Source organism: Neolamprologus multifasciatus, chromosome 12, assembly GCF_963576455.1.
Source record: "Neolamprologus multifasciatus chromosome 12, fNeoMul1.2, whole genome shotgun sequence".
In the NCBI taxonomy this organism is placed as follows: domain Eukaryota; kingdom Metazoa; phylum Chordata; class Actinopteri; order Cichliformes; family Cichlidae; genus Neolamprologus; species Neolamprologus multifasciatus.
In genome coordinates this window covers 14,187,620-14,211,709 of record NC_140450.1, presented here as the reverse complement: position 1 = coordinate 14,211,709, position 24,090 = coordinate 14,187,620, and the positions used below count along the sequence as shown (strand labels likewise).

Genomic DNA, 24,090 nt, shown 5'->3' with positions numbered 1-24,090 from the left:
AAATTCAAATGCTTCTGGCTTCTTGGCAGATTTTTGGGACTTCTCAGAATAGTGAAAAATTGAAAAAGAAATCAATTCAATTCAATTTTCAATTCAATTGTATTTATATAGCGCCAAATCACAACAAAAGTCGCCTCAAGGCGCTTCATAGATACAGAGAAAAACCCAACAATCATATGACCCCCTATGAGCAACAGTGGGAAGGAAAAACTCCCTTTTAACAGGAAGAAACCTCCGGCAGTACCAGGCTCAGGGAGGGGTGGCCATCTGCTGCGACCGGTTGAGGTAAGAGAAGGAAGACAGGATAAAAGACATGCTGTGGAAGAGAGACAGAGGTTAATAACAGATATGATTCAATGCAGAGAGGTCTGTTAATACATAGTGAGCGAGAAAGGTGACTGGAAAGGAAAAACTCAATGCATCATGGGAATCCCCCGGCAGCCTACATCTATTGCAGCATAACTAAGGGAGGATTCAGGGTGTCCAGCCCTAACTATATGCTTTAGCAAAAAGGAAAGTTTTAAGCCTAATCTTAAAAGTAGAGATTGTGTCTGTCTCCCGAATCCAAACTGGAAGCTGGTTCCACAGAAGAGGGGCCTGAAAACTGAAGGCTCTCCCTCCCATTCTACTTTTAAATACTCTAGGAACAACAAGTAGGCCTGCAGAGCGGGAGCGAAGTGCTCTAATAGGGTAATATGGTACTACAAGGTCATTAAGATAAGATGGGGCCTGATTATTTAAGACCTTGTATGTGAGGAGCAGGATTTTGAATTCAATTCTGGATTTAACACAAAGCCAATGAAGGGAAGCCAAAACAGGAGAAATATGCTCTCTCTTTCTAGTCCCTGTCAGTACTCTTGCTGCAGCATTTTGGATTAGCTGAAGGCTTTTCAGTGAGTTTTTTGGACATCCTGATAATAATGAATTGCAGTAGTCCAGCCTGGAAGTAATAAATGCATGAACTAGTTTTTCAGCGTCACTCTGAGACAGGATATTTCTAATTTTAGAGATGTTGCGCAAATGGAAGAACGCAGTCTTACATATTTGTTTAATATGTGCGTTGAAGGACATATCCTGGTCAAAAATGACTCCAAGGTTCCTCACAGTGTTACTGGAGGCCAAGGTAATGCCATCCAGAGTAAGAATCTGGTTAGATACCATATTTCTAAGCTTTTCAGCGCCGAGTACAATGACCTCAGTTTTATCTGAATTAAGAAGCAGAAAGTTAGCGGCCATCCAGGTCTTTATGTCTTTAAGACATTCCTGCAGTTTAACTAATTGGTGTGTGTTATCTGGCTTCATGGACAGATAGAGCTGGGTGTCATCTGCATAGCAGTGAAAATGTATGCTATGTCTTCTAATGATGCTGCCTAGGGGAAGCATGTATAATGTAAACAGAATTGGTCCTAGCACTGAACCCTGTGGAACTCCATAATTAACCTCAGTGTGTGAAGAGGACTCTCCATTTACATGCACAAATTGGAGTCTATTAGATAGATATGATACAAACAATTCAATTCAGTTTTTTTTATAAGGTTCTAAATCACAACAATAGTTACTTTGGGGAAATTTATATTGTAAGGTAAAGACCCTACAATAATACAGAGTGACAGTGGGAAGGAAAAACTTCCCTTTAACAGGAAGAAACCTCTGGCAGAACCAGACTCAGGAAAGGGCTTCCATCTTTTGCAACTTGTTGGGGGTATGGGGAAGAGGCATGCTGACATGCTGTGGAAGAAAGCCAATGATGAATAATAATAACTAATGATTCAATTCAGAGTGGTGTATAAACACACAGTGAGTGAAAAGGTGAGTGAAGAAGATTGATTTTAGTGGAGGGAGACTAAAAATCCAGAAAAAAACAACACTTTACATAAAAGTTACTAACTGATTTGCATGTCATTGAGAGAAATAAGTCCCATCCCTAAAACTCAGCCAGAATTATTGTTCCCACAGATTGGCTGTGTGCCATGATTGCAATCAGCCAATCAATCAATCACAGATACTCCTCATCTCAACCTGTATATCGAATCATCCTGCCTCAGTGTGACACTGAAAAACCAATTATGCATTTATTCCTTCTAGCCTGGACTATTCTAATTTACTATTATCAAGATGTACTAAAAAAAAAACCCGAAAAGCCTCCAGCTTATCCAGAATCTCTGCAGCATGACTACTGACAGGGACTAGAAGTAGAGAGCATATTTCTCCTATATTGACTTCTCTTCACTGGCTGCCTGTTAAATCCAATTTTAAATCTAATTTAAAAAACCTGCTCCTCACATAACAGATCTTAAATAATCAGCCCCCATCTTATCTTAATGACCTTTTATCGCCCCATTAGAGCTCTCAGACTGCAGGCTTAACTGTTGTTCCTAGAGTATTTAAAGGTAGAATGGGAAGCAGAGCCTTCAGTTTTCAGACCCATCTTCAGTGAAACCTTCTTCCAATTTGGTTTTGGGAGACATACACCATCTCTGCTTTTAAGATTAGAATTAAAACTTTCCTTTTTGCTAAAGCATATAGTTAGGGTTGGATCAGGTGACCCCGAGGCCTCACACTGCAATAGGTCTAGGCTGCTCCGTATTTCCATGATGCATTGATTGTTTCTTCTTCAGTCACTTCACTATGTGTTTATAGACCTCTCTGCATTTAATTATTACTTATCATTAATCTATGGCTCTATTTCAGAGCATGTCTTTGTGCTGCCTTCATCCACTCAGCCCCAGCCAGTCATGGCAGATGGACACCCCTCCCTGAGCCTGGTTCTGCTCAATGTTTCTTCCTGTTAAATGCGAGTTTTTGCTTCCCACTGTCGGCAAAGCACTTGTTCATGTTTTTTCTGTTTTCTTTGTACCATTTTAAGGTTTTCAATATAAAGAAGAATTTCACTACATGTTGTACTCTGTGTGATTGTGTAGGTGACAAATAAAGGTTGCCTGTAAAGCATCTTAAGGGAACTGTTGGTGTGATTTCACACTATATAAATAAACTTGAATTGAACTGAATTAAATCAGTTTCTTCTATTCCAATCTCTCCACCACCAAGACCAAAGAGCTGTCAAAGGACATCAGGGACAAGATTGTAAAGCTGCATAAGGCTGAAATGGGCTACAAGACCATTAACAAGAAGCTTGGTGAGAAGATGACAGCTGATGATGTGAATATTCAGGGGCGGAAGAAATGTAAAATGATCATCAATCACCCTCGTCTGGAGCTTAAGGCAAGCTCTTACCTCACAGGGTGAGAATAATCATAACAGGATGAGGATCATCCCAAAACTATATGGGAGGAGTTTGTTAATGATCTGATGGCAGTCGTGACCACAGTCACCAACAACTCCACTGGTAACACACTACACTGTAATGCAGGGATGTAAAACTCATTTTACATCATGTGCTACATACAGCCTACTTTAAGTCCAGACCAGTGAAACTCTCCTTTCCATTAGTGTAAAGAAGTAATTGTTTCACTATAAATTTCTATATTAGACTGTTCTATTTTTTTTTTTATATTTAACTATTATTTATTAATTTGGTGTAGTATAAATTGCCATGGGGAAGTTCTTCATCAGTACATTTAAAAAATAAGTCCAAAATTTATGCCCTCCTTAACATTTCTTACAGAAAATCTACAACCACCCCCACTGTTAATATGTAGGTTCTCAATACATAAGGCCAACAAAGGATCAGTAACCATCTATGGACAAACACATCCTCACTCAAGTGGAGCCAAGTGAGGGTAAAGTCTTAATCCATTTACTATTTTTTTCACTTAACCAATTCAGGACTGGAACCTATTCCAGCTATCACAGGGTGAGAGGCAGGGTACACCCTGGACAGCTTACCAGTCTAAAGGTCCTTTCACATGAGAAGCTGGGTGGGCTGACCACTGGGTTAAATGAAAGTTCTCTGCACTTTGCAGAATGTACTTACTGTACATAAAACCTTTGTTATCAATTTGAGCACCTACAACTTCAAGTCTCATTCACCCAATCACACACATATCCATACAGAACTTTTATCTACTGTACCATTCACTCACACACACACCATACAGATGCATCAGAGGCAACTCTGGGTTCAGCATCAGTGCACAGGATAGACTGAGGGAACCAGGGATTGAGCTGCCAACCTTCTGATTGGCAAATAGGAAGACCATCTGCTCTTCCACCTAAACCACCTTAGACTCACACTTTGTGATCAACCCTGATCACAACATGTGAGTCAGCCTGGCAAAATGCAAAGAAATTAAAAATAAAATAAAATCACTGACATGCTCAGAGTACCTCCAAAAACAGAGACAAATGTGACCGATCTGTGTATTGTTTATGTCATATGAAGTTAATTGTTAGTTGATATTATATTTCGTTAACTCCAAATCAGATTTGAGATGTTTTATCTCTTTTTGATATTTACATTTTTATCAGTTTTTTTTTTTTTCGTGAATAGAGCACATTAAAACCTCAGCAGCACTTTCCACACAAGAGAGACGCATGGTTAAAGAGATGCAATCGATCGAATCATTAAACCAGACAATGTTTAATATATTATTTAAATCAAATCAACAAAGCTGCACCATTGACTGTACAGTCAATGAGCTGCACAAACGAAATTTTTATATTTACATTTATTAAATGTAGATTCGTCGGTGAAATTTGTCGAAAGTGCGGTATCGATTGTGAAAACAGATAAACACTGAGCAGCTTGCAGTGGAGCTGATCCTGCTGTGAGCCTGTTGTGCCTTTTTCCCAAATAAAGGACGCTTGGAAGAGGAGAAAGTATGAGCGACTTACTTGGAATCACGTGACTCACACAGATAGGTTTTTCGTCTCCATTTAACCGTTTTCCTTTTTTGTATATGATGGCTGAGCTAATCTAGCAGGCTAACAAGCTACAGTGCCTTTTCCTCTACCGGAAGAAGATCAGAGAGTGCAGTCTCTGTTTCCTCCTGATGGCTTCAACTTCTGCAGTTGGAAAAGGTATTTTTGTTCTGTTTGTCTTCCTATTCTGTCTGTTTTCTCCGTAGCTAATGCTAATGTTTATATTTCTATCAACTAGCTTTTACGTTCATTTTTACATTCACAAATTAGTGATTAGCCATATTTTAGCAGTTGGTGGTAAATACCCCCTCCTGCAAAGACGTTTCTTTCCTTTTTTTGACCAATTTCTTAAAGAGTATTTGCGAAGATTATTGTTATATGTTATAGCTAGTGTTATATTTGCCCAAGTTTAAATTTGCACTCACTTTAATGACTTAATGACATCATTAATAAATATAATGTCACAATGATTTTGCAGCAGAATGGCGTGAAGGTGACAGTTGTCTGGCTCTACACCCAAGACATGGTATCCTGAGAGAAGCCACTATCCAGAAACTGACCTCCAGCTCTCTTAATGAGGATACAGCATGGGTGATATTTAAAGACACTAATAAAGATGTGGGAGAGGACAAACAAGAGGCGGAAGCCATACCTGTCTCAAAACTTATGAGACCTGGTTTGAGGCACTCCCTGCATGAGAAACCTTGGTTTCCTACCAGCCTGATAGACCCCAGGTTATGTGTCCCGTTAGAGCTGAGTGATGCTGATGAAGACCGAGTTCCCTATACCATCAATAGATACCTTAGAGCTTACCAGCAGGAAGGTATCAGGTTCATTTACAATAACTACATCCGTTCCAGAGGTTGCATCCTGGGAGATGACATGGGCCTGGGAAAGACTGTACAGGTACAAAGCACATTATTCTTTTGTGAGAACTGTTAAAGTGCCAGTGTTTGTTTTTAATTTTGCTTCCTGTGGCTCTCTTCCTTTTCATTCTTGTCGTCTGTTGGATCTCACCTTAGGTCATCGGTTTTCTGGCTGCTGTATTGCACAAAACAGGCACATGGGAGGACATTGCAAACAACAGGCCCCAGTTTCTGCAGAGTCAGCAGTCATCTGAGGAAAGTAATCCCAGCAAAGTAGGTTTTTTTTTTTAAAGCTTGCTTACATAAAAATGTGACCTGTGTTTTAACAAAATTTTCAAGAAAAAAACACACACTATGTATTTGATAAAGTGCAACAAGTGACAGCAGTGGAATATCACAGTCATAATTTTGACATTTCTGTGACATTTCTGTTTAAGGTGTTCCTTATTGTGGCCCCACTGTCAGTGCTTTATAACTGGAAAGATGAGCTGGACACATGGGGTCACTTCCAGTGTGTGGTGGTCCATGGACTGAGGAAAGAGGAGGAGTTGGCCCGCATTAAGAAAGGGCGAGTTGAAATTGCCCTCACTACCTATGAAACACTTCGTCTCTGCCTGGATCAGTTTAATAAGTAAGACCCACGCTTAAAAAACATGTATAGTACATTTAGTACTATAAATATAAATTAGGCACCTTAAGAAATTGTTTATTTTGGTTTTTATTTATTTTTAAGGCACTTTAGTTGCATTTTAGATCAATTTTGTGCCGTAAATAAATTTGCCTTATCTATTTATGCCCTTGATTATATCTTTGCCTTTTCCCTACAGGATTGACTGGTCTGCTGTGGTTGTGGATGAGGCCCACAAGATAAAAAATCCAGACTCTCAGATCACTCAGGCCATGAAGGAGCTAAGATGTAAGGTTAGAAAGCTTGTGTTGTTATTTCAGAATTCTCGTATTTAGTATGGACTACTAATGAGTCAGTATCAAATAACTGATAGTGGAAAGTGTTGATGTCTTTGAGGCTCTACACATTAATTTCTTAACCTTTTAGCAAGCTCAACTTTGAGTCAGGATTCTAATGCTAACTTTGTATTTCCATCAGGTCAGAATTGGTCTCACTGGAACTATTTTACAGAACAACCTGGAGGAGCTGTGGTGTGTTATGGATTGGTGGGTTAAAATTACAACCTTAAAATTTATATCACAACTTCTTGTCTTTTAAAAACTGTGAGAGGCATAAAGCAATGCAAGTCGGGAACATGTTTGGATATGGGAGGCTATTTCACTTTACCCTTTCTTTTTACAGCCCTCCGCAAGTGTTTGACCACTGTAGGATTTCAGTTGCTCAACATTTCTTGGCCTCCTCTGTTGTTTTTATTGTTTCATAATTTGCACAGTGTTTTTAATGGGCCATGATAGGCTGCCAAGAGAGGGACTGTGGTACTGCATGAGGAAATCAGGAGTAGCAGAGAAAACTATGAGGTTGGTGCAGGACATGTACGAGGACAGCAAGAAACCAGTGAAATGTGAGTTCAAGCTGGAAGTGGGATTACATCAGGGATCAGCTCTGAGCTCTTTGTTGTTTGCGATGGTAATGGACAGGTTGACAGATGAGGTCAGGCAGAAGTCTCTGTGGACTATAAGATTTGTAGATGGCATTGCAATCTGTAGTGAGGGTAGTGAGCAGGCAGACAGGCAAGGAGCAGCAGTGTGGCGTGGATTAATTTAGATACCTGGGATCAACCATTCAAAGCAATTGACAGTGTACAACAGTGAAGAAGCGAGTGCTGGCAGGGTGGAGATGAGTGTACGGAGTGATGTGTTCCCGAAATGTTGCAGTAAGTGTGAAAGTAAGGTTTACAAGATGGTTTTAAGACCTGCTGTGTTGTATTATTTGGAGAAAGCACCACTAATTCCCACAGGAGGTGCAGCTGGAGGTGGCAGATCTGAAGACGTTAAGGAAGGAAGAAGATTGAGATTTTTTGAACATCCAGAGCAGGGATAATGTACATATTGGACAAAGGATGCTGAATGTGGACCTTCCAGGTGGGAGGTTGAGAAGAACACCACAAAGAAGATTCATAGACGAAGTGAAGGAGAACATGCAGAGGGTTGGTCTTGGAGAGCAGTATGCTAGTTATAGCGTGAGATGTAGTCAGATGCTCCACTGTGGTGACCCCTAAACGGAGCAAAGGAGGCATTTTTAACTAGACCATTTTAGCACCTGAATTCCTTTAATACAAACAGAATGTGGGTTGGCATCGTGCTGCTGAAATAAGCAAAGCCTTCCCTGAAAAACATCCGTGACTGTTCAACATCAATGGTCCCATCAATGTGCAGAGATGGGCACTAATGTACTCCCACACCTCCACAAATGCTTGCCTCTGGTCTTATCGCTAACAAGAACTGTTAAATCTTACCGTTAAAAATCTTACTTTAATATGTAGACTTTGCCCCATTTTCAATTAAATTTAATGAATTGCATTATGTTTTTATTTAACTTCTATGCAGGGATTCAGATTTATGTTTACTTTTCTCTTCAGGGCTATACCAGGTTGTCTTGGTAGCTTAGGCCACTTCAAGAACAAGTTTTCAGATCCAATTGAGCAAGGGCAGAGGCACAGCGCAACCAAACGCGCTCTCGCTACAGGGAGGAAGGCCGTCAGAGCCCTGGTGAGGAAGATTTCTCATTGGTTCTTCAGAAGGACTAAAGCTCTTATCAAAGAACAACTGCCCAAGAAGGACGACCGGGTAAGACTAGATGTCAGACTGACCAACACTTTTATCACTTACTGTCCTTTATCATTTTCATAATTACATTTTTTTTAATTCAATCAAATTTATTTGACTTAATTACCTTCTCTCTTCTGGAAACGGCTTATGTATGTGTTGTTTTGTCGAAGGTGGTGTATTGCTCTATGACAGAGTTTCAGCAGACAGTGTATCAGGCAGTGCTCGACAGTGAAGATGTGACATTACTCCTAAGGTCATCAGAAAAATGTGACTGTCACAGCAGACGCACCCGCAGAAGCTGCTGCTATAAAGTTAGTTTTTCTCTTCTGCTATCGTGTGTCCCTGCAATTTACCAAGCACTACTTGATTCTATATGTTGAGACCAATATTGGATATTTTGTTTGTTTGTTTACATTTTATTTTACCCACTTTAAAGTATCACATCATAATATCACAATGTATTTTAACTGCAGTCTATATCAAGTGTATTTGTAAAGGTTCCTAATCTTTTTTTTCATTAAGTAACTGTTTTAAAGTTCATTATAGTCTGCTAGAATACACCAAGTAATAGATCCCATTAAAACAGAAAGGAAACTTTATGCTTTTGCATAAAAATGACATGTATAAAAATCAACAAGAAGATGCTTTGTCTCTTACATTAAACAATATTTTCCTTCTATCATAGACAAACTCTGATGGTGTTCATATGAAGGAGCTGTACTTTAGTTACCTGGCCATATTGAGAAAAGTTGCGAACCATGCAGCACTCCTTCAGTCTACTCCAGGCACCAGCAAGAAACAGGTAGAGTTGTGTTGCTTTGCACATGATTCTGGATAGATTCTCTCAAGATCTTGTTCATTAAAATGACTTTCCTACTTATTTTTAGGAAAAGTATGTAAGTGCTGTTTGTGCAAAGGTATTCCAGAAGTTTCCGGAATTTGTGCATAGATGCAAAAATGAAGCATTTGAAGCCCTGTCAGACCCAATGTACAGTGGAAAAATGAAGGTAAAGCACAAAAACAGCTGCGTGATCCCTTCACTGCCGTTTGTAAAGGGGGTTAACAGGTTTATGCTTTCTTTTAGGTGCTGCAGAAGCTTCTCAAATTTTATCTACAAAAGAAAGATAAAGTGCTTATTTTTTCTCTCTCAACCAAGGTGAGAGCTGCGTTTGCATTTTTTGTGTTTCTGTAACTTTGGATGTGTGATTGCAGGTTTTGCAATGAGTGAATTAAATACTGAGTCATATCTATTTTGATAGGTTTCAGTTTGTTCATTTAAATAGGGAGTCTTCTTCTAGGGTCTTTTTACATTATACATATTTTCCTTAGGCAGTGTTATTAAAAAAAAAAGCACTCTGTGCAGTTTCATTGCTATGCAGATGATACCCAGCATTATTTTTTTCATCAAGCCAGTTAAATTACTGGCATTTCTTAAAGACCCGGATTACCTCTAATTTCCTATTTCTAAATCATCCAAAACTGAGGTTTTTGCACTTGATCCTAAAAAATCTTGAAAACATGGTGTCTAAGTAACACTATAACGAGTCTTGGAGTTCTTTGTGACCAGGATATGTCCTTCTGTATGCATATTAAACACATGTGTAGGACTGCCTTCCTTCATTTGCAAAATATCATCCTGTCTCAGAGTGATCCTGAGAAACCAGTTCTAAATCTTTCCGTTAACAGAGAGTTTTTCCTTCCCACTGTTGCAAAGTTCTTGCTTATAGGGGGTTATGCAATTGTTGGGGTTTCTTTCTAATATTGTAGGGTCTTTACCTTACAATACAAAGTACTTTGAGGCAACTGTTGTTGTGAATTGGTGCTATGCAAATAAAATAAAATTGAACAAAGGAGCAGCCTGAACCCTGCTAATCGCGTCTTCTGTTAGATGAATTGCTTATAGAAAAAAAGGTCTAGAGGACGTGGTTTTCTCATTACATCATGTTTATTTATAAGTTTGTGGTGAAGACAATTAGACTGAGACTGCAGTCTAATGGTTGTAGTCACCTGATACAGTATAGCTCATTTAAGCTTCAGGTATATCAATCAGCAGTTATTATAGTTTTTGCTTTCTGTTCAGTTTAATTTCACTCTCTCCAGGAATACATCAGGTGTCTTTGAGGTTCTGTTGAAATGCTGCTGCGTCTGCTATAATTCTGGAATTAGTTTCAGAGTGGGTTTACTCGTTGAATTTTTAATAGTTTTAGATTTGTTGTCATTATCATGTAGGTGAGATTAAAGTGCAGAGCAGTCTGATAATACATGGTCACATAGGCTTAAGTCTAAAAGTAATATTTTTATGTTAAGTATTGTTGTGTTATCTCAGTTAGGTTTTGTTTTCATTTAATTTTACAGCACTTTCACACTCATTTTTAGGTTTTATATTAGTTTCAGTTAGTTATAACCTTGAGCCTAAGTTTTTTTTTCCTCAGTCTTCACATCATAACTGAAAGTACTTAATTTTTGATGTGGGCCTGGGATGCAGGCAGAGTGTGCAGAAGGGAGGAAGCATGATATGAAGTCATATTTTAATGACCTTGGTTTTACTTTAATGCTAATCATGGTGTCCATACAGGCCAGTGTAGTGCTCAGTGTTTAGCCTCACTGTAGATCTGTAAGTATAAGTTGTAAAGACTGAAGTCCAGCAGATATTTTTAGATATGCTGCTTCAGTTTACACGTGTAGGATCTATTTTCTATACAAATCTACTGATTAATGAACTCCTAAATGGTCATTTATTGTGTATTGAATCTTTTAGCTACTAGATGTGCTAGAGAGCTACTGCATGGCTGTGGGCCTGGACTTCAGCAGACTGGACGGATCCACCAAATCCAAAGAGCGAGTCCAGATCGTCAGAGACTTTAACAGCTCCTCTCACATTAACCTCTGCCTGGTTTCCACCATGTCAGTTGGAAATACCAACACTTGTAGCATTTAATTTTATCCTAGGTAGTATTTGGTATTGAAACCTACTAATATGTGTATTTTCTATTAGGGCAGGTGGTCTTGGTCTTAACTTTGTTGGTGCTAATGTTGTGGTGCTGTTTGACCCCACCTGGAACCCAGCCAATGACCTTCAGGCTATTGACAGGTAGGCTGCCACCTGACTAGATATTATTTCATAGCAGTGTTTTGCTGCAGCTCTTTAGCTAAGCTAACAATATTCTGGTAATTCCTAACTGTTGCATACTGCATCCAAAGTCAAGGCAGGGATGTTTGGTGTTATTGCGCCACTTTGTGCTGTTGAAAAGCATCATACTTTGTGTCTTTTTATACACATCCTCAGGGCATATCGCATTGGCCAGTGCAGGGATGTGACTGTTCTTAGGCTGATCTCACTGGGGACTGTGGAAGAGGTCATATACCTACGACAAATTTACAAACAGGTACCAGACTACTGTAAACTCATAGACATAATGTAATCTGCAATTTAAATACTGTATATACAGATGAAGCTATAGTATATAAATTAGATGCTGCATTTCCACATTCTCTCCCATGTTCCAGCAATTGCACTCCTCTGTAGTTGGCAAAGAGAGCTCCCGGCGGTATTTCGAAGCAGTGCGGGGGCATGGTGACCATAAGGATGAACTGTTTGGGATCAAAAACCTATTTAGGCTGCAAACTCAAGGGACCTGTCTCACCCGCAAGATTTTAGAGGTTAGATAGCCGACAGACCTTTTACTGTTTGACTGTGTGTGCTGCTGCCTGCCTGGACTCACATCATCCCACTGATTTATTTCCACAGTCGCAATTCAGGGTTTTACAAACCAAAATGACTTTTACTGTTTCTTGTCTTGGGCCTTTGGAGGCATTTATCACTTGCTTTGATTTTCCACTCAATATCAAGACTTAAACTACACTAGGTAGGTATGACTGTCCTGGTTTCATCATCTCAGAGCACAGAGAAAACTGGGTGTACATATTTCCATCTACATAATAAATGCACTACATCTCTTAATCTTTGACTTCCCGTGTTGTTAAAATAATTGGCTGTAGCTGCGTCCGCAAGGGTGGTTAGCAGGATTCAGAAATCTTGATTTATACATATAACAGTATCACAGTACTCTAGGTTGCTTGTTGTGTTTTTAAAAAGCAAGATATTGCCCAAATAGGATTTCCCTTTACATTTCAAATTAAAGATATGTTTAAACAAGACCTAACCTGTCTCTCACAGTGTTATACTAAATATCAAAAGTGAAAGATATTGTTGTGCTGATAGTTGTGACAGAACTGAGTTGATGCCGTTCACTGAAATGTTTGTTTTGATGAATTCCTCTCAGAGAGAAGGGCAAGTGGAGGCTGGTGTTATGATGAGTACACACACAGGCAAAGACACGGAGGAGGAGACAAAGGGAGCTGGCGTGAGTAGTCTTCTCTTCTCAGAAACTCAGAACATCCCTGACTGTCATTCTTTCCAAGCAGACCGCTTGTCTTCCCATTCCCACGCGAACCCTGCTGTCCCTCGATCTACCAGCCACACAGTCTCATTAAGCAGATCTCAGCTGCTGTTCTGAGAGAGTGAAAGTGACCAACTTGTACTGCACACTTCCAATTAATTACTATTAATACTTGCAAACACATCAAGTGCAGTAGACTCTGGAGTACGCTATGGAAGGCCTTTGCTCACAGATAACATTTTATTCTCTGTATATTAGTGAAACTGAAGCATGAGGCTCTTGTTGTGTCACCACCACATATGAACAGCTGGGTGTCATTACTTGTTTGCTCTAATGTAAGGCACATACCACAATGAAGTCTGCCTTCCACTTTTCAGCTATTTATTTATACAGTGGTACCCCTTATCATCCTTTCCCAGCCAGGCCTGCAGTGTGCACTATGCTGTCCTTTTTACTACTCCACTGAGAACAGTCAGAGCAGTTTTTTCCTTGCAAAAAAATCCAAAAACAAATAACGAAAACCCTGAAACACTATAGTGATTTCAGACATACTCTAAGAACCTGGATACCTGCAAAAATATGAGCTAACCTGGGTCACCTAGTTCATGAAAATGAAATTAGAATCAGTTGGGGGGCAGCCAGAGACTCATTCATGTAACACTGGAACACGTTATGACCCTTTTCTTTTATCATTATAGAAGCTTTAAACCACATTAATGGAAGTTAACAAATAGCTTCGTATCACTTGAAAAATTGCCTGATTGGGTCACTCAGTGGTGATACAGGTGGATTTTTGAGCTAAAGCTACAGTTCACTTACCACAAGATGCAACTAATAAGAGAAATGTATTGCCTGCCCTTCTTGTCCTTTCTTTCTCAGTCTGTTTCTACCTTGTGTCTACTGTTTTAGGAAGCTGGAGGTTCTTCACCTACAAAAGTCCATGTACCAAATGATAAACCAGTGAAGGAGATCAGCGATGCATCAAAAGTCTCCACAGGGGTGCTGGACTTCAGCAGTGAAGAGGATGAGAGGGAGCAGGGGTTCAAGAGAAAGGCTTCAAACCTCAGTACAGACGATTGCAATAGGAGCAGGAGTGCCACAACAGGTCCTGGTCGAATGAGTCTCCAACAGCATGGTTTCTCCAAACTCTTTGAAAGAGTCAAAGAAGCACCAGCTCTAGAAGGACAAACGAGTCCAGAAGATGAAGGAAGCTGCTTTGAGGAAGATCCTGAAGAGAAAAAAAGGGAAGACACATCGACCTCCATCACAGGAAATGTCGATGTCCCTTTGGGAACAGAAACCAGGGACACATCCTGCAATTCAGACAGAAAATTAAGAGATAATGGGAGACAAGACGGTGACACGGGTCTGAAACGGCAGATACGTGAAATAATTACTGTGGATGAAGATGGCAATAAAAACTCTAAAGTAGAAAAAAATAAAGTTAATAAACTCAAAACTACATTTCGCCAAAAACACAAGTTTGATGGTTACTCAGATGAATCTGAAGACTTCGACTTGGAGGCAAAGTCGTGGTCCAAAAAGGATACTTTATATTTACATGATGGAGCAGAGAAGGGGGGAGGAAGGACAGACTGCAGTAAAAGGAGGCAAAGTGCAAGTGAAAGGGATAAAAGAAGATCAAAATACACAGAAGATATAGAGACATTCTCATCTTCAGAGGAGGAACATGTAAGTCCACACATGGAAAGATCCAGAGTTAAATTGCAAAAACTTGGGCAAAGACTTGTGACGGGCACAACAGAGAAGGAAGCTGTGATGCCGAAGGCTGTTTCGTTTACAACTTTGAAAAGTCAGACAACCCTGGCATCTAAAGAAAAGAATGGAACTATTGACTGCATGCTAGGTTAGTTCCAGTACTACTTTAAACACTTTTAATAACAAAATTCTACCAATTCTGATGGCCTTTTTTTTCTTTTAAGGAGGTGTACAGGAGGTGGTGTACACCCACTCTAACCAGCGTGTTGTGGGTGGCAGCAAAGCAGAAGAGCTAATCAGTCGAGCTGCTGTACGGGACGTGTTTGAACGCAAAATGTACTCGCAGCTCCCGGCCAATCACCTTCTAGGAACCCAAGAGGTACAAACAAAAGGTCAAACACTGGTCTGATCCATTGATTCTTCACACAGTATAATATAGAGCCCTCAGTCAAGCGTCATAGCTTTAACCCTGTGTCGATGGCACAGGGTTAAAGGATCATTTTACCCAGTTTATAAAACACATTTCTGTCACATGGGAGTGGTACTTGTAGATTACTGTTGGGCAGTTTGTGCTGATTTGAAACAGAGTTGATCAGTGAAATTTTAAAAAGAGTAGAACTATGGGGTAAATAAATGCTGTTCATTATGATTTAGCGTAATTATAGGACTTTTAGGACCAGTGACTTAAGACTGTCCATTAATTGCAGCACAGTACTTCATTTTTTACATGCTCTTTCGTGCCTGCAAATCTGGTCCACCAGTAATGACTATAAACTATGTTGTTGTTAGGTAACTTGACAGAGAGTGGATCAATATTGCTCTGAAACTTTACTCTTGTTTGATTGTACCAGAGCTTGGCGGCGAGCTTGCCAGACAGTGAGCCGTGTCATTCCACTATGAGGCTGCAAGAGCTCAGTTTGGATCATCCAGTCACCTTTACCACAAAGAGTGTGCATCACACCAAACACAACACCTTCATCTTTGGCGAGACTCCCAAAGCCATACGCAGGTAATGAATTGTAAAAGAGTTTAACTTATTTTAAGGCAGAAGAATCACATGATGATAAGAGAGGTCGGGGGTAAAAGAGGGAGAGGTGATGAAGGTGTAGGGGAAAAACTGCAACAGAAGAGTAAAAAGATTTCTGATATGGGAGGAAAAAAGTAGGATAATAAGTGAGAGGAAGGTTGAATAGAGGAGTAATGGGGAGGAAAGGAAAAGAAAGGAATTTCTAGCAGTGAGGAATGAGGTCAAAACCTACCGGAGATATAGTGTTGAGTGCCCCACCTGGGCCTCAGTAATTGTGTATGTGTATTTAGTGAGGGACCACCTCTGAGCTTTTCCTTCCACCTATTTCCCAGCATCGTGCCAAAGATTACCCAGTTATGACCATGCCCAACAGTGCAGGAGTTTTCCCCTTCACAACCGCAGCCCTCCTGGGACTAACCAAAATGATCGCCTTAGGACTTCCAAACCCACTCTGATACGTACACACACATATCCTAACAAGCATTAGCACACGTTCACATGCGGAGCATTCAAATACACTCTGTTCTGTGATGTTCTGCTGCATCACCCCCACCCCTTTCTAAATACTCAAACGCAGACACACAGACACGGTTTGTGGCTCCAGTCTCACTCCCCGAGGGCTGTATCCCTGCCTGGAGGCTCACCAGGAAGCAAATACACACTAGTTATATTGCTATCGCCTCAGTTAACCTTGGTGTTTAATGATTAAAATCCACATGCACATCAGGTTATACTGCTCCTACTTTTATTGTATTGTTTTGTTTTCTTTTGTTTTTTCAGTAAAAGCCACATATGCTAGTAACACCACTATAATTCTGCTTTACCACCACGGAGGTATTTCGGTCCCCAATAATTGTTAGAGCAGAGTTTTAATAGGTGCCTAGGAGCTAATGAAAAATACTACACACTGCACTGCTTTCTGGATATGAGCATGAATATGGGATGTTTATAATTAGTTAACCACATATTGAGTGGGGCCTAATAGTATAGGCCTTGTGGCTTTTTGAAGAGGTATTATTTGAGATTTTAAGGCATTTTATGGTCACAGATGCCAGATTCTAGCCTTGATCTTACTGTGCATTTGTGAATAGAGGTTAGGAGAAATCATTAGTTGTTAAAATATCCTGTCGTCTTCAGTATCTAACACAATTTTCTATTTTTAGATGGGTTTTTTTGCACTTTCTTCCTTCATTATCGCCCTTTTTTTTCCCTTTTCTTTTCTTTCTTTTTTTTTGCAGGCAACAGCTGGAGGAAATGGCAGAAAAATTCAAGTTTCCCACAGTACACCAGTTTGCTGTTGAAATTCTGAGCAAAGATTCAACCCAGAGACTGGCCTTGCTTCACCAGTATTACACTTCACTGAACCTCCCTGAGTTGGCTGATACGGTCAAAAACAACTTCCCACAACCTGTTTCAGCACAAGCCTCCCCCTTAGCTGCTAACTCAGAGATCAAAAATCCACAAAAGGATGCTTCAAAAGCCACAAAAAATTTGATATTCACTCAAAAGAATTTCAGAACTCAACCTGAAACATCGCAAAAAACTCCTGTGCCACCAAAAAAGGCTAGAAACTCAAAAGGCAATACTCCAAAACCTCGCAAAAAGCAAAGAATATCACAAAGGAATGTGCTGGAACCTCTAAGTGATGTTCCAAGTCCTGAGTCAGAGGAGCAGGACGAGACGCACTGCAGTGCCAGAGGACTCAAGCGGACAAAGGGAGGTAGTGTTTCTACTTCTGGAGCCCACATAGCTGGTGGTGGTCTTGGCGGCGATCGAGTCAGCAGCAGTGGTCTTGGGTCTGGGGAGGCTTCTGCTCGCCTGAACTGCACAGAGAGAGATACCCCTTCTTCTTCGGACCTCAGCCATGGCAGTTCCACCATGGTATCCAAACCCACAGCACGAGGAAAAGAGCAGGAGCAGAAGTCATCTTTGAGGATAAGTGAAACTTTGCAGAGGGAGCAGAGAGAAAATTCTCAGCCCCCTTCCATCTCCACTAATCGCTCCTACCTAACAGAGCTGATAGGAGACACCTCGATCCTAGATGACTTGCTAAAACCCAAACCCAAGAGTACTCAACACATCCCAAAAACACCACCCGTAGCACCTGTAAACACCAATCTTACCACGCCTTCACCGTCCGCACTCACTTCCAACTCTGATGCAACCTTACACACCCAAACTACACACCAGGTCGAAACAACAGCACGGGCATCGAAGGGCAGTCGCAAAGACTTCTGGGACATCCTGAATGAGGGTAATGAGGAGAGTATCAATAGATTAACAGATTTAGAAGAAGTGCAGAGAGTTTGCATCACCACCAACTTTGCAGCTAGAACCGTGTCTGCAGAGAAGGACAGCAAGAGTCTCTGGAAAACTAATGACAAGTTCCTGTGGAAAAAATAGCATTTGAATTTGTATTAGTGAACAGTTTTGCAGATTTGTCTGCAAATTTTAGTACTTTTCTTTTGTTTAAAACGATTGAATCTTTTAAATTGTCTTTTATTTTTACTTTTTAAAAAAGAGAATTCTCTTGTTTGTTACTAAAATAAACTTCAGTGTAATCACTCTTGAAAGTATTTAGTTGAACGTGCATATACTTTTATGAAAATAGTTTCCCTGCTCTTTTTTTTTTTTTTTTTTTTTTTTTTTCTACACTGGCTGAGCACTATACTTTGTCGTCACAGTGGTAAGTTGTATATATGTATCATGTGATGACAACAGACAGTTTCCATTACACTGGACTGTTTCCAACAGAGAAACAAAAAGTGGAACTTCAGGGCGAAGCTGACTCAGATCTCATCAAACATGGTTATGGTTTGGACTTAGCATAGGCAGGAGTGTATAGTGTCAGCCCTTTAGGCCGATCACACAGGTATAGTGGCCGATCAGCTGTTCCTAAATACAGCAACTGTGAAAAGACTAAACTTTTCATTTGGTAGGTGGTTGGCATCAGGGACTACACGTTTTCTTTTCCTGCCAACCAGTTGTTGTTAAGGGGTTAGCGACTGGCTTCTAGGCCTGTGTGACTGATATCATAATTGTCACCCAATAAGTGTTGGTGACTGTGCGGAGATACCACTTAAAACTCCTTAATGGCTGTTAGGTCTGTGTCACTCCACACCCGTTGCTGCCTCACACCTCCCAAGAGAGTGAACATTGCATAGTGTAGATGGTGATGTTTCCCTGCAGTCATCTGCACTGTAATCTGAGCACTCTGTGGGTCTGCTGAGTTGTGCCCCTCAGAGGGGAGAGCTGCTGTGCTATTAGTGTAATAACAATAAGCAATTCAAGACTTAAGTGGAGCAGCGAGATGAGTGATGGCAGGTAGTATTCATGCCCTTCCATTCACCCATCATCTGAAAATTTTCATTGTAGTTGCATTTGTCAAATTCATCAAACTCTGAGCCTTGTCTTAATATGAAAAAAAAAAGGGTCATCGTGTTTGTTTGGGAGTGCACATTACTGTTCTGTTACACACAGCTGTGTTTGACCTCTTTCAGCTGTTGCGTTGATGTAAATGAAAGCTGCTCTGTTTAAGTGTTGTGTTCTGTATAGCAGAAATGAGAAAGTGCGGAACATCACTGAACGTGCCTCAACAAATCATGCAGGTCGGTAAAGTGTGTGTGTGTGTGTGTGTGTGTGTGTGTGTGTGTGTGTGTGTGTGTGTGTGTGTGTGTGTGTGTGTGTGTGTGTGTGTGTGTGTGTGTGTGTGTGGTAGATCATTTGCTAAATTAGAAGCCATACATCTGTCGCACCTGTTTAATGAATCAAAAGCCTTTTCTCTTCCAAGTCCCCAAAACATTTTTCTCTCTTTGTTTCTGATTCATCCAAAACTGAGATTTGCAGATCCCTATCTTTTTTATCTTTTTGTGTTTACTGGCAATGGTGAAGCTCACTAACTGGCTGGCAGTGGTTCCAGGCTAATGGATGCCAGCTAGCATGGCTCAGTGGCAAACAAAGCTTTCATGTCCTTAGTACTAACTACATTATTATAACAAAGATCTGCTTCTACTGCCATGACTTATAACTGACAATGTCTCAAATCAGTTGGATTATTGTATTTTATTACTTGCCATGGGAGGCCGTTTCCCACAGATGGAGCTACAAGAAATCCCACCAAAGAGGCTGACTGTTTTTCCAGTCCTCTCATTAGTTTTTAGTCTTTATGTGTCGAGGGAAGGTTGAGAAGTCTGTTTATATTTCCTGCCACAATAACCTGAGTGTCTGTAAGCCTGTAAAATGCAGCACAGTCAAGTGAAGAGATGGCCCTGAACCTCTAAGTTTATTTTCACAGGTCAGACTGTCACACCTAGTTTGATTTGATTTGTAAAAAACTGTGAATGAGTGTTGTGACCCACTCTGGACCTCAGCCTGCAGTCATCTTTGGATCGGGTTTCTATAGGTTCACTCTGCAGTGTGTGAAGAACATCTGCAGGCTGTCACAGATTAAGAAATAGCTCATGTATAAATGCATAAAACGAAGCAACCAAAAGAATCTGTGCTACGAACTGCGTCTGTTATTTTAAAGACACTGTGAAATTAAAAAAAAAAAAAAAACAACATACACATTGACAAAAAGTAATCCAAAGTGTTCAGCGTATGAATGTGATAAATGTTGATTTGCAGTACTGTACAAAATAGTTCTTCAAGCAATAGTTCTTAAAGCTTTCTGAAGGTCAAAGTTTTTATGTGGACATTGACTGCTTTTACTCATTTTCAGTCCAGTCCTTGGGTTTTTAAATCGGTATAAGAATCATTCAAGCATAAAAAGGCACCAAACTCAAAGGATGAACCAGTTTTGTATCTACACACATCTTATGGAGTGACTAATACAAATTTGACATTTTTGGTTCAAATTGTCAGTATTCACAGAGGAGCTCAGGAGAGAGGTACAACAGTAAAACACGACACAGACTCTGTCATGGGGCTGCACTTCAGCCAGTAGTGTTGGTGATCTTGTCAGAACTGATGGAAATCTAAATGCAGAAAAGTACCATCAGATTTTGATCCACCATGTAGTACTATCCAGGAAGCATCTGATGAAACACACTGCCCGTGTGGTAAAAGCATAACTGGATAGAAAAAAACAATGCAAAAGGATCAGTCATGGACTGGACTCCCCAGAGCCCAGACCTTAACATCACCGAAGCAGTGTGGCGACAGCTTGGCAGAGAACAGAACAAGCAGAATTGTACAAAGTCTGTTTTTGCCTTATTCACAGGTTTTCTGTTTATGTGTGCACCTGTTTCAATAAACATGACAAAATATCAAATATGGACATCTGTAACAATAAATGCTATATTAAATTCTCTAAATGCATTAGTTAAGACTGGATTAAATTAATTTATTCCTAGCACTGTTTTCTGACCTCATATTGTGAGAAAGGAAGGTGTGTGTATGTAGGTGCTAGTTCCTGCATTTATTATGCTGTGTGTGCCAAGCCACATACAACATTTGTGGGTGTCTGAATTTCTTACTTAAGTCCCTCCAGCCACTATTTCCTGTACAGAGTAAAAAATTCCTGATCATGCAAAACACTCACATCCTTGGTTTAACTTGCATTTCACTGTGGCCTTAAAAGTTTTGTGCTCAAAAATCTTTTTAATCTGTCTTATTAGGACCGTGTGGGTGTGAATGAATCCCATTTGAGCAGTGAGCAAACACCCTACTCTCTTTTACCAGATCTTTATTTTAATGTTTGCAATGCTACTTAACCTTTCTAACTAACTTTTAATGAGTCAGAAAAGAAAAAAAAAATGCAAAAAACTTCTCACTATTTCAGTAAAACTCATCTAAACATCACAACTCTACAAACTAACTTGTTGGTTGCAAAATTACTTATTAGGGCTTTTTAAGAGCTCATAGAGGAAATCATAGTATATAATTCTCATCAAAGTTCATGCAACACTATAGCTTATTTAAAAAATAAGCTGAAAATAAAGGAATTAAGAAATCGTAAAAGAAACTTAGCTGACCATCATAGATGATAACGTGGAAACAGATAAATAGTTTCTATCCGAGGCCTATTTAAAAAAAAAAAAAAGCACACATTTAGGTGACTCAGCAGGCAACGACTGTTTTGGAGGGATACAGAGTCCTCCTGTTACGGTAACAGGCAGAGGAGGTCTCGAAATGTGAAAAAGAACTCCCCCTTCATTACAAAATTACACACCATTTGCCCCTCATTCCTATCCAGTTGTCTGGGTAACTGCTAGCTGTAATTTGGGTTAATTCACTAGCTCCCGAGTCCTTCCTTTCCCCATTGTGCCCCATCATAAAAGAGATATAACACAGATGCACACACACAGACACACACAGATACACATGCACACACTTGTACAAACTAAGTTTCTAATGCAGTGACTCACACAGTAAGGGAGACTAATCCTCATTTTGTTTGCTTCTCCTCATCACGGCTGGAAATAGGCCATGTGTGGGAATATCAGTGTAGGAGATTCAGTGCAAATCTAAGCTTTAACCTTTAAGCTTTTCATTCCTAGCACCTTTATCGAGCTGTTGCAATAATTTAGTTATGAAATTCTTTAGCTGGGGTTCTACTGTTGTCAAAAATTGTATAATATTTTTAAAGATTTGCACAAAAAGGACACTTATCCTTTCTGACCCTGCCCTGTGTTGAAGGTGGGAGAGATGGAAATGGGAGGGCTACTCTTTTTGCAGCTTTCAGAACAAAAGGAATGGAAAATTGTGTGTTTTCCCATGGGGTAAATATTGAGAGAGTAGAGATATAAACGCACGGAAGAAAGGCTTTTCTAAGCAGCCCGGGTCTCTGTTGCACTGCCAAAGGCCTGTGCGTCACTTGATCCATTGTTTAGTGTAGAGAGGTCTCGGTGAGCAAGCGGCTGCCTCCCCGCTCCAGCTGCAGACTCTCTACTGTTTATGTTTGCAGGGCCCTTCGCCTTGAAGTGAGGCTATACAAGCAAAGCCTAGCCATATGTGAGCACTGGGCCCTCAGAGAAGTTACTTGCCCTTTATTTTTCAAACCATCCATCTCTCTAAAACTCTCTCTGTCTCGTTTGTCCCTCTTCTTTCAGCTTGTTTGCTTTCCCTCGCTGACAGTCCAGCTCTTCCCTGACAGCCTGCTCTTTTGAAGAAGATGAAGGATTGGAATTATCTTCTTGAGTTTCAAAGAGCCCAGTCCTGGATGGCAGGAAAGCTGTAGGTATTATAACTGCTGGGAGAAATAATTACCCCCCCCTGGAACTGCTCAGTGGGAATTAAATGTTCATGGGCTCAGCAAGAAAATCTGAAAACCAAGATTGGTAATTATGTCATAGAAATATTTCAGCTTCTATGAATATTTGCCCATCAATACAGTTGAGCATCACTCCAAAAAAGGCAACATGGAGTTAAAGGTATAGTATATACATCTGGGCGTTTGGCCAGTCAAGTATATAAGTGTATGGACTTTTTCAAAACGACTTTATCCGGGTTAATTGCTACCTTTGTTTTACTTTGCAAGCACAAAGGTGGATAAAGTTCTAGTTTCAAACTAAACACTTGAGTCAACCTGGAATTTTTTTGTGTGTGAGCTTGGTTTAGTGTGTAAGTTTACGCATGTGTCTGAAGGTTAGTAGTGCTGACCTTGGCTTCTGGGTGGGCTGCAGTGGCAATGTGCTTGTCTTGGATCATCTTTGGACCCTTCTGTTTACTGAAACAACACGCAAGCAGTGTCCAGGGAGGAGAAAGGAGTCACACAGGGAGCATCCTCAAAGGCTCTCCTTTTCTTACCCGTGCTTCAACACACACACACACACACAGACACACTCACACACACAAACATAAATGTACACACAAGAAGGTGTCTTCAAGAGCCCTGACCACCCATGTCACCCATGGTCATCTTCTGAGATAAAACCTTTTTCTTGACCCCTTCCTTAATGAATTCATCATCTGCTGGAGGCTTTAGACACTCTGGGTTTAATATGTGTTCCAAAATCTGACCTATCTGATGGTTAAAGCCCTCATTCTGCTTGTGTAGAAAGCTCTCCCACACACTGTCTGGAAAAAAGGTGAAATATTAGCTTTGAGAACCGCACTTGACGTTAGAGAGGCTTTGTAAGGGAAACTATAAATTAAAAGGTGTCATAATTGTGCTGCCACCCATACCCATAAATCGCAGATCACCCCAGGTGAGGAAAGTCCCTGCTGTTGAACAACCCGGGTAAACATCCTTTGATTTCAGCTGCAGGTAACACACACGTTGCTCAGACTGCAGCTTTGAAAGTAGATGCATTTACACAGATATTTCAGTTTAGCACGCATGATGGGAAACCCCCGGTGGCGGGGAACAGTGTCGTGATAAAAATGGTAATTTGACTACGTTTGATCGCCGGATTTCTGCTGCAGCGCTATAGCTCTGGAATCCCAAGGCACGATGAAACCTTTACATTTCGTGCCCTCTAGTGGCCATGACGAATCTTTACACGATCACAACATCCACCCATCCGTATCCTTAACAGACCCTGAACTTAAAGTTCAGGGTCTAACGGGGCCTGGTGAA

The 24,090-nt window shown here is 40.4% G+C and overlaps 1 protein-coding gene across 1 annotated transcript; it reads left to right on the top strand.

Annotated features, from left to right (window-relative positions):
- The first annotated feature begins 4,657 nt into the window (after positions 1–4,657).
- On the top strand, positions 4,658–23,363 carry ercc6l2 (excision repair cross-complementation group 6-like 2). Its single transcript, XM_085181587.1, has 20 exons — positions 4,658–4,980; positions 5,300–5,727; positions 5,844–5,960; positions 6,125–6,318; positions 6,515–6,608; positions 6,793–6,860; positions 8,234–8,441; positions 8,594–8,734; positions 9,109–9,225; positions 9,311–9,430; positions 9,508–9,579; positions 11,182–11,327; positions 11,419–11,514; positions 11,710–11,809; positions 11,931–12,083; positions 12,707–12,787; positions 13,733–14,690; positions 14,767–14,921; positions 15,394–15,551; positions 16,808–23,363. Exons 1-20 carry the CDS (start codon positions 4,953–4,955, stop codon positions 17,970–17,972), a joined length of 4,599 nt encoding a protein of 1,532 aa, XP_085037713.1. The 5' UTR covers positions 4,658–4,952; the 3' UTR covers positions 17,973–23,363.
- The last annotated feature ends 727 nt before the right edge of the window (positions 23,364–24,090 follow it).

Bases quoted from the DNA above. Each gene is read 5' to 3' on its own strand.
- ercc6l2 (XM_085181587.1), top strand. From the start codon at position 4,953: ATGGCTTCAACTTCTGCAGTTGGAAAAG. The intron at 11,328-11,418 runs GTCAGTTGGAAA...ATTTTCTATTAG, and splicing joins CTCTGCCTGGTTTCCACCAT to GGCAGGTGGTCTTGGTCTTA. The intron at 15,552-16,807 runs GTAATGAATTGT...TTTTTTTTGCAG, and splicing joins ACTCCCAAAGCCATACGCAG to GCAACAGCTGGAGGAAATGG.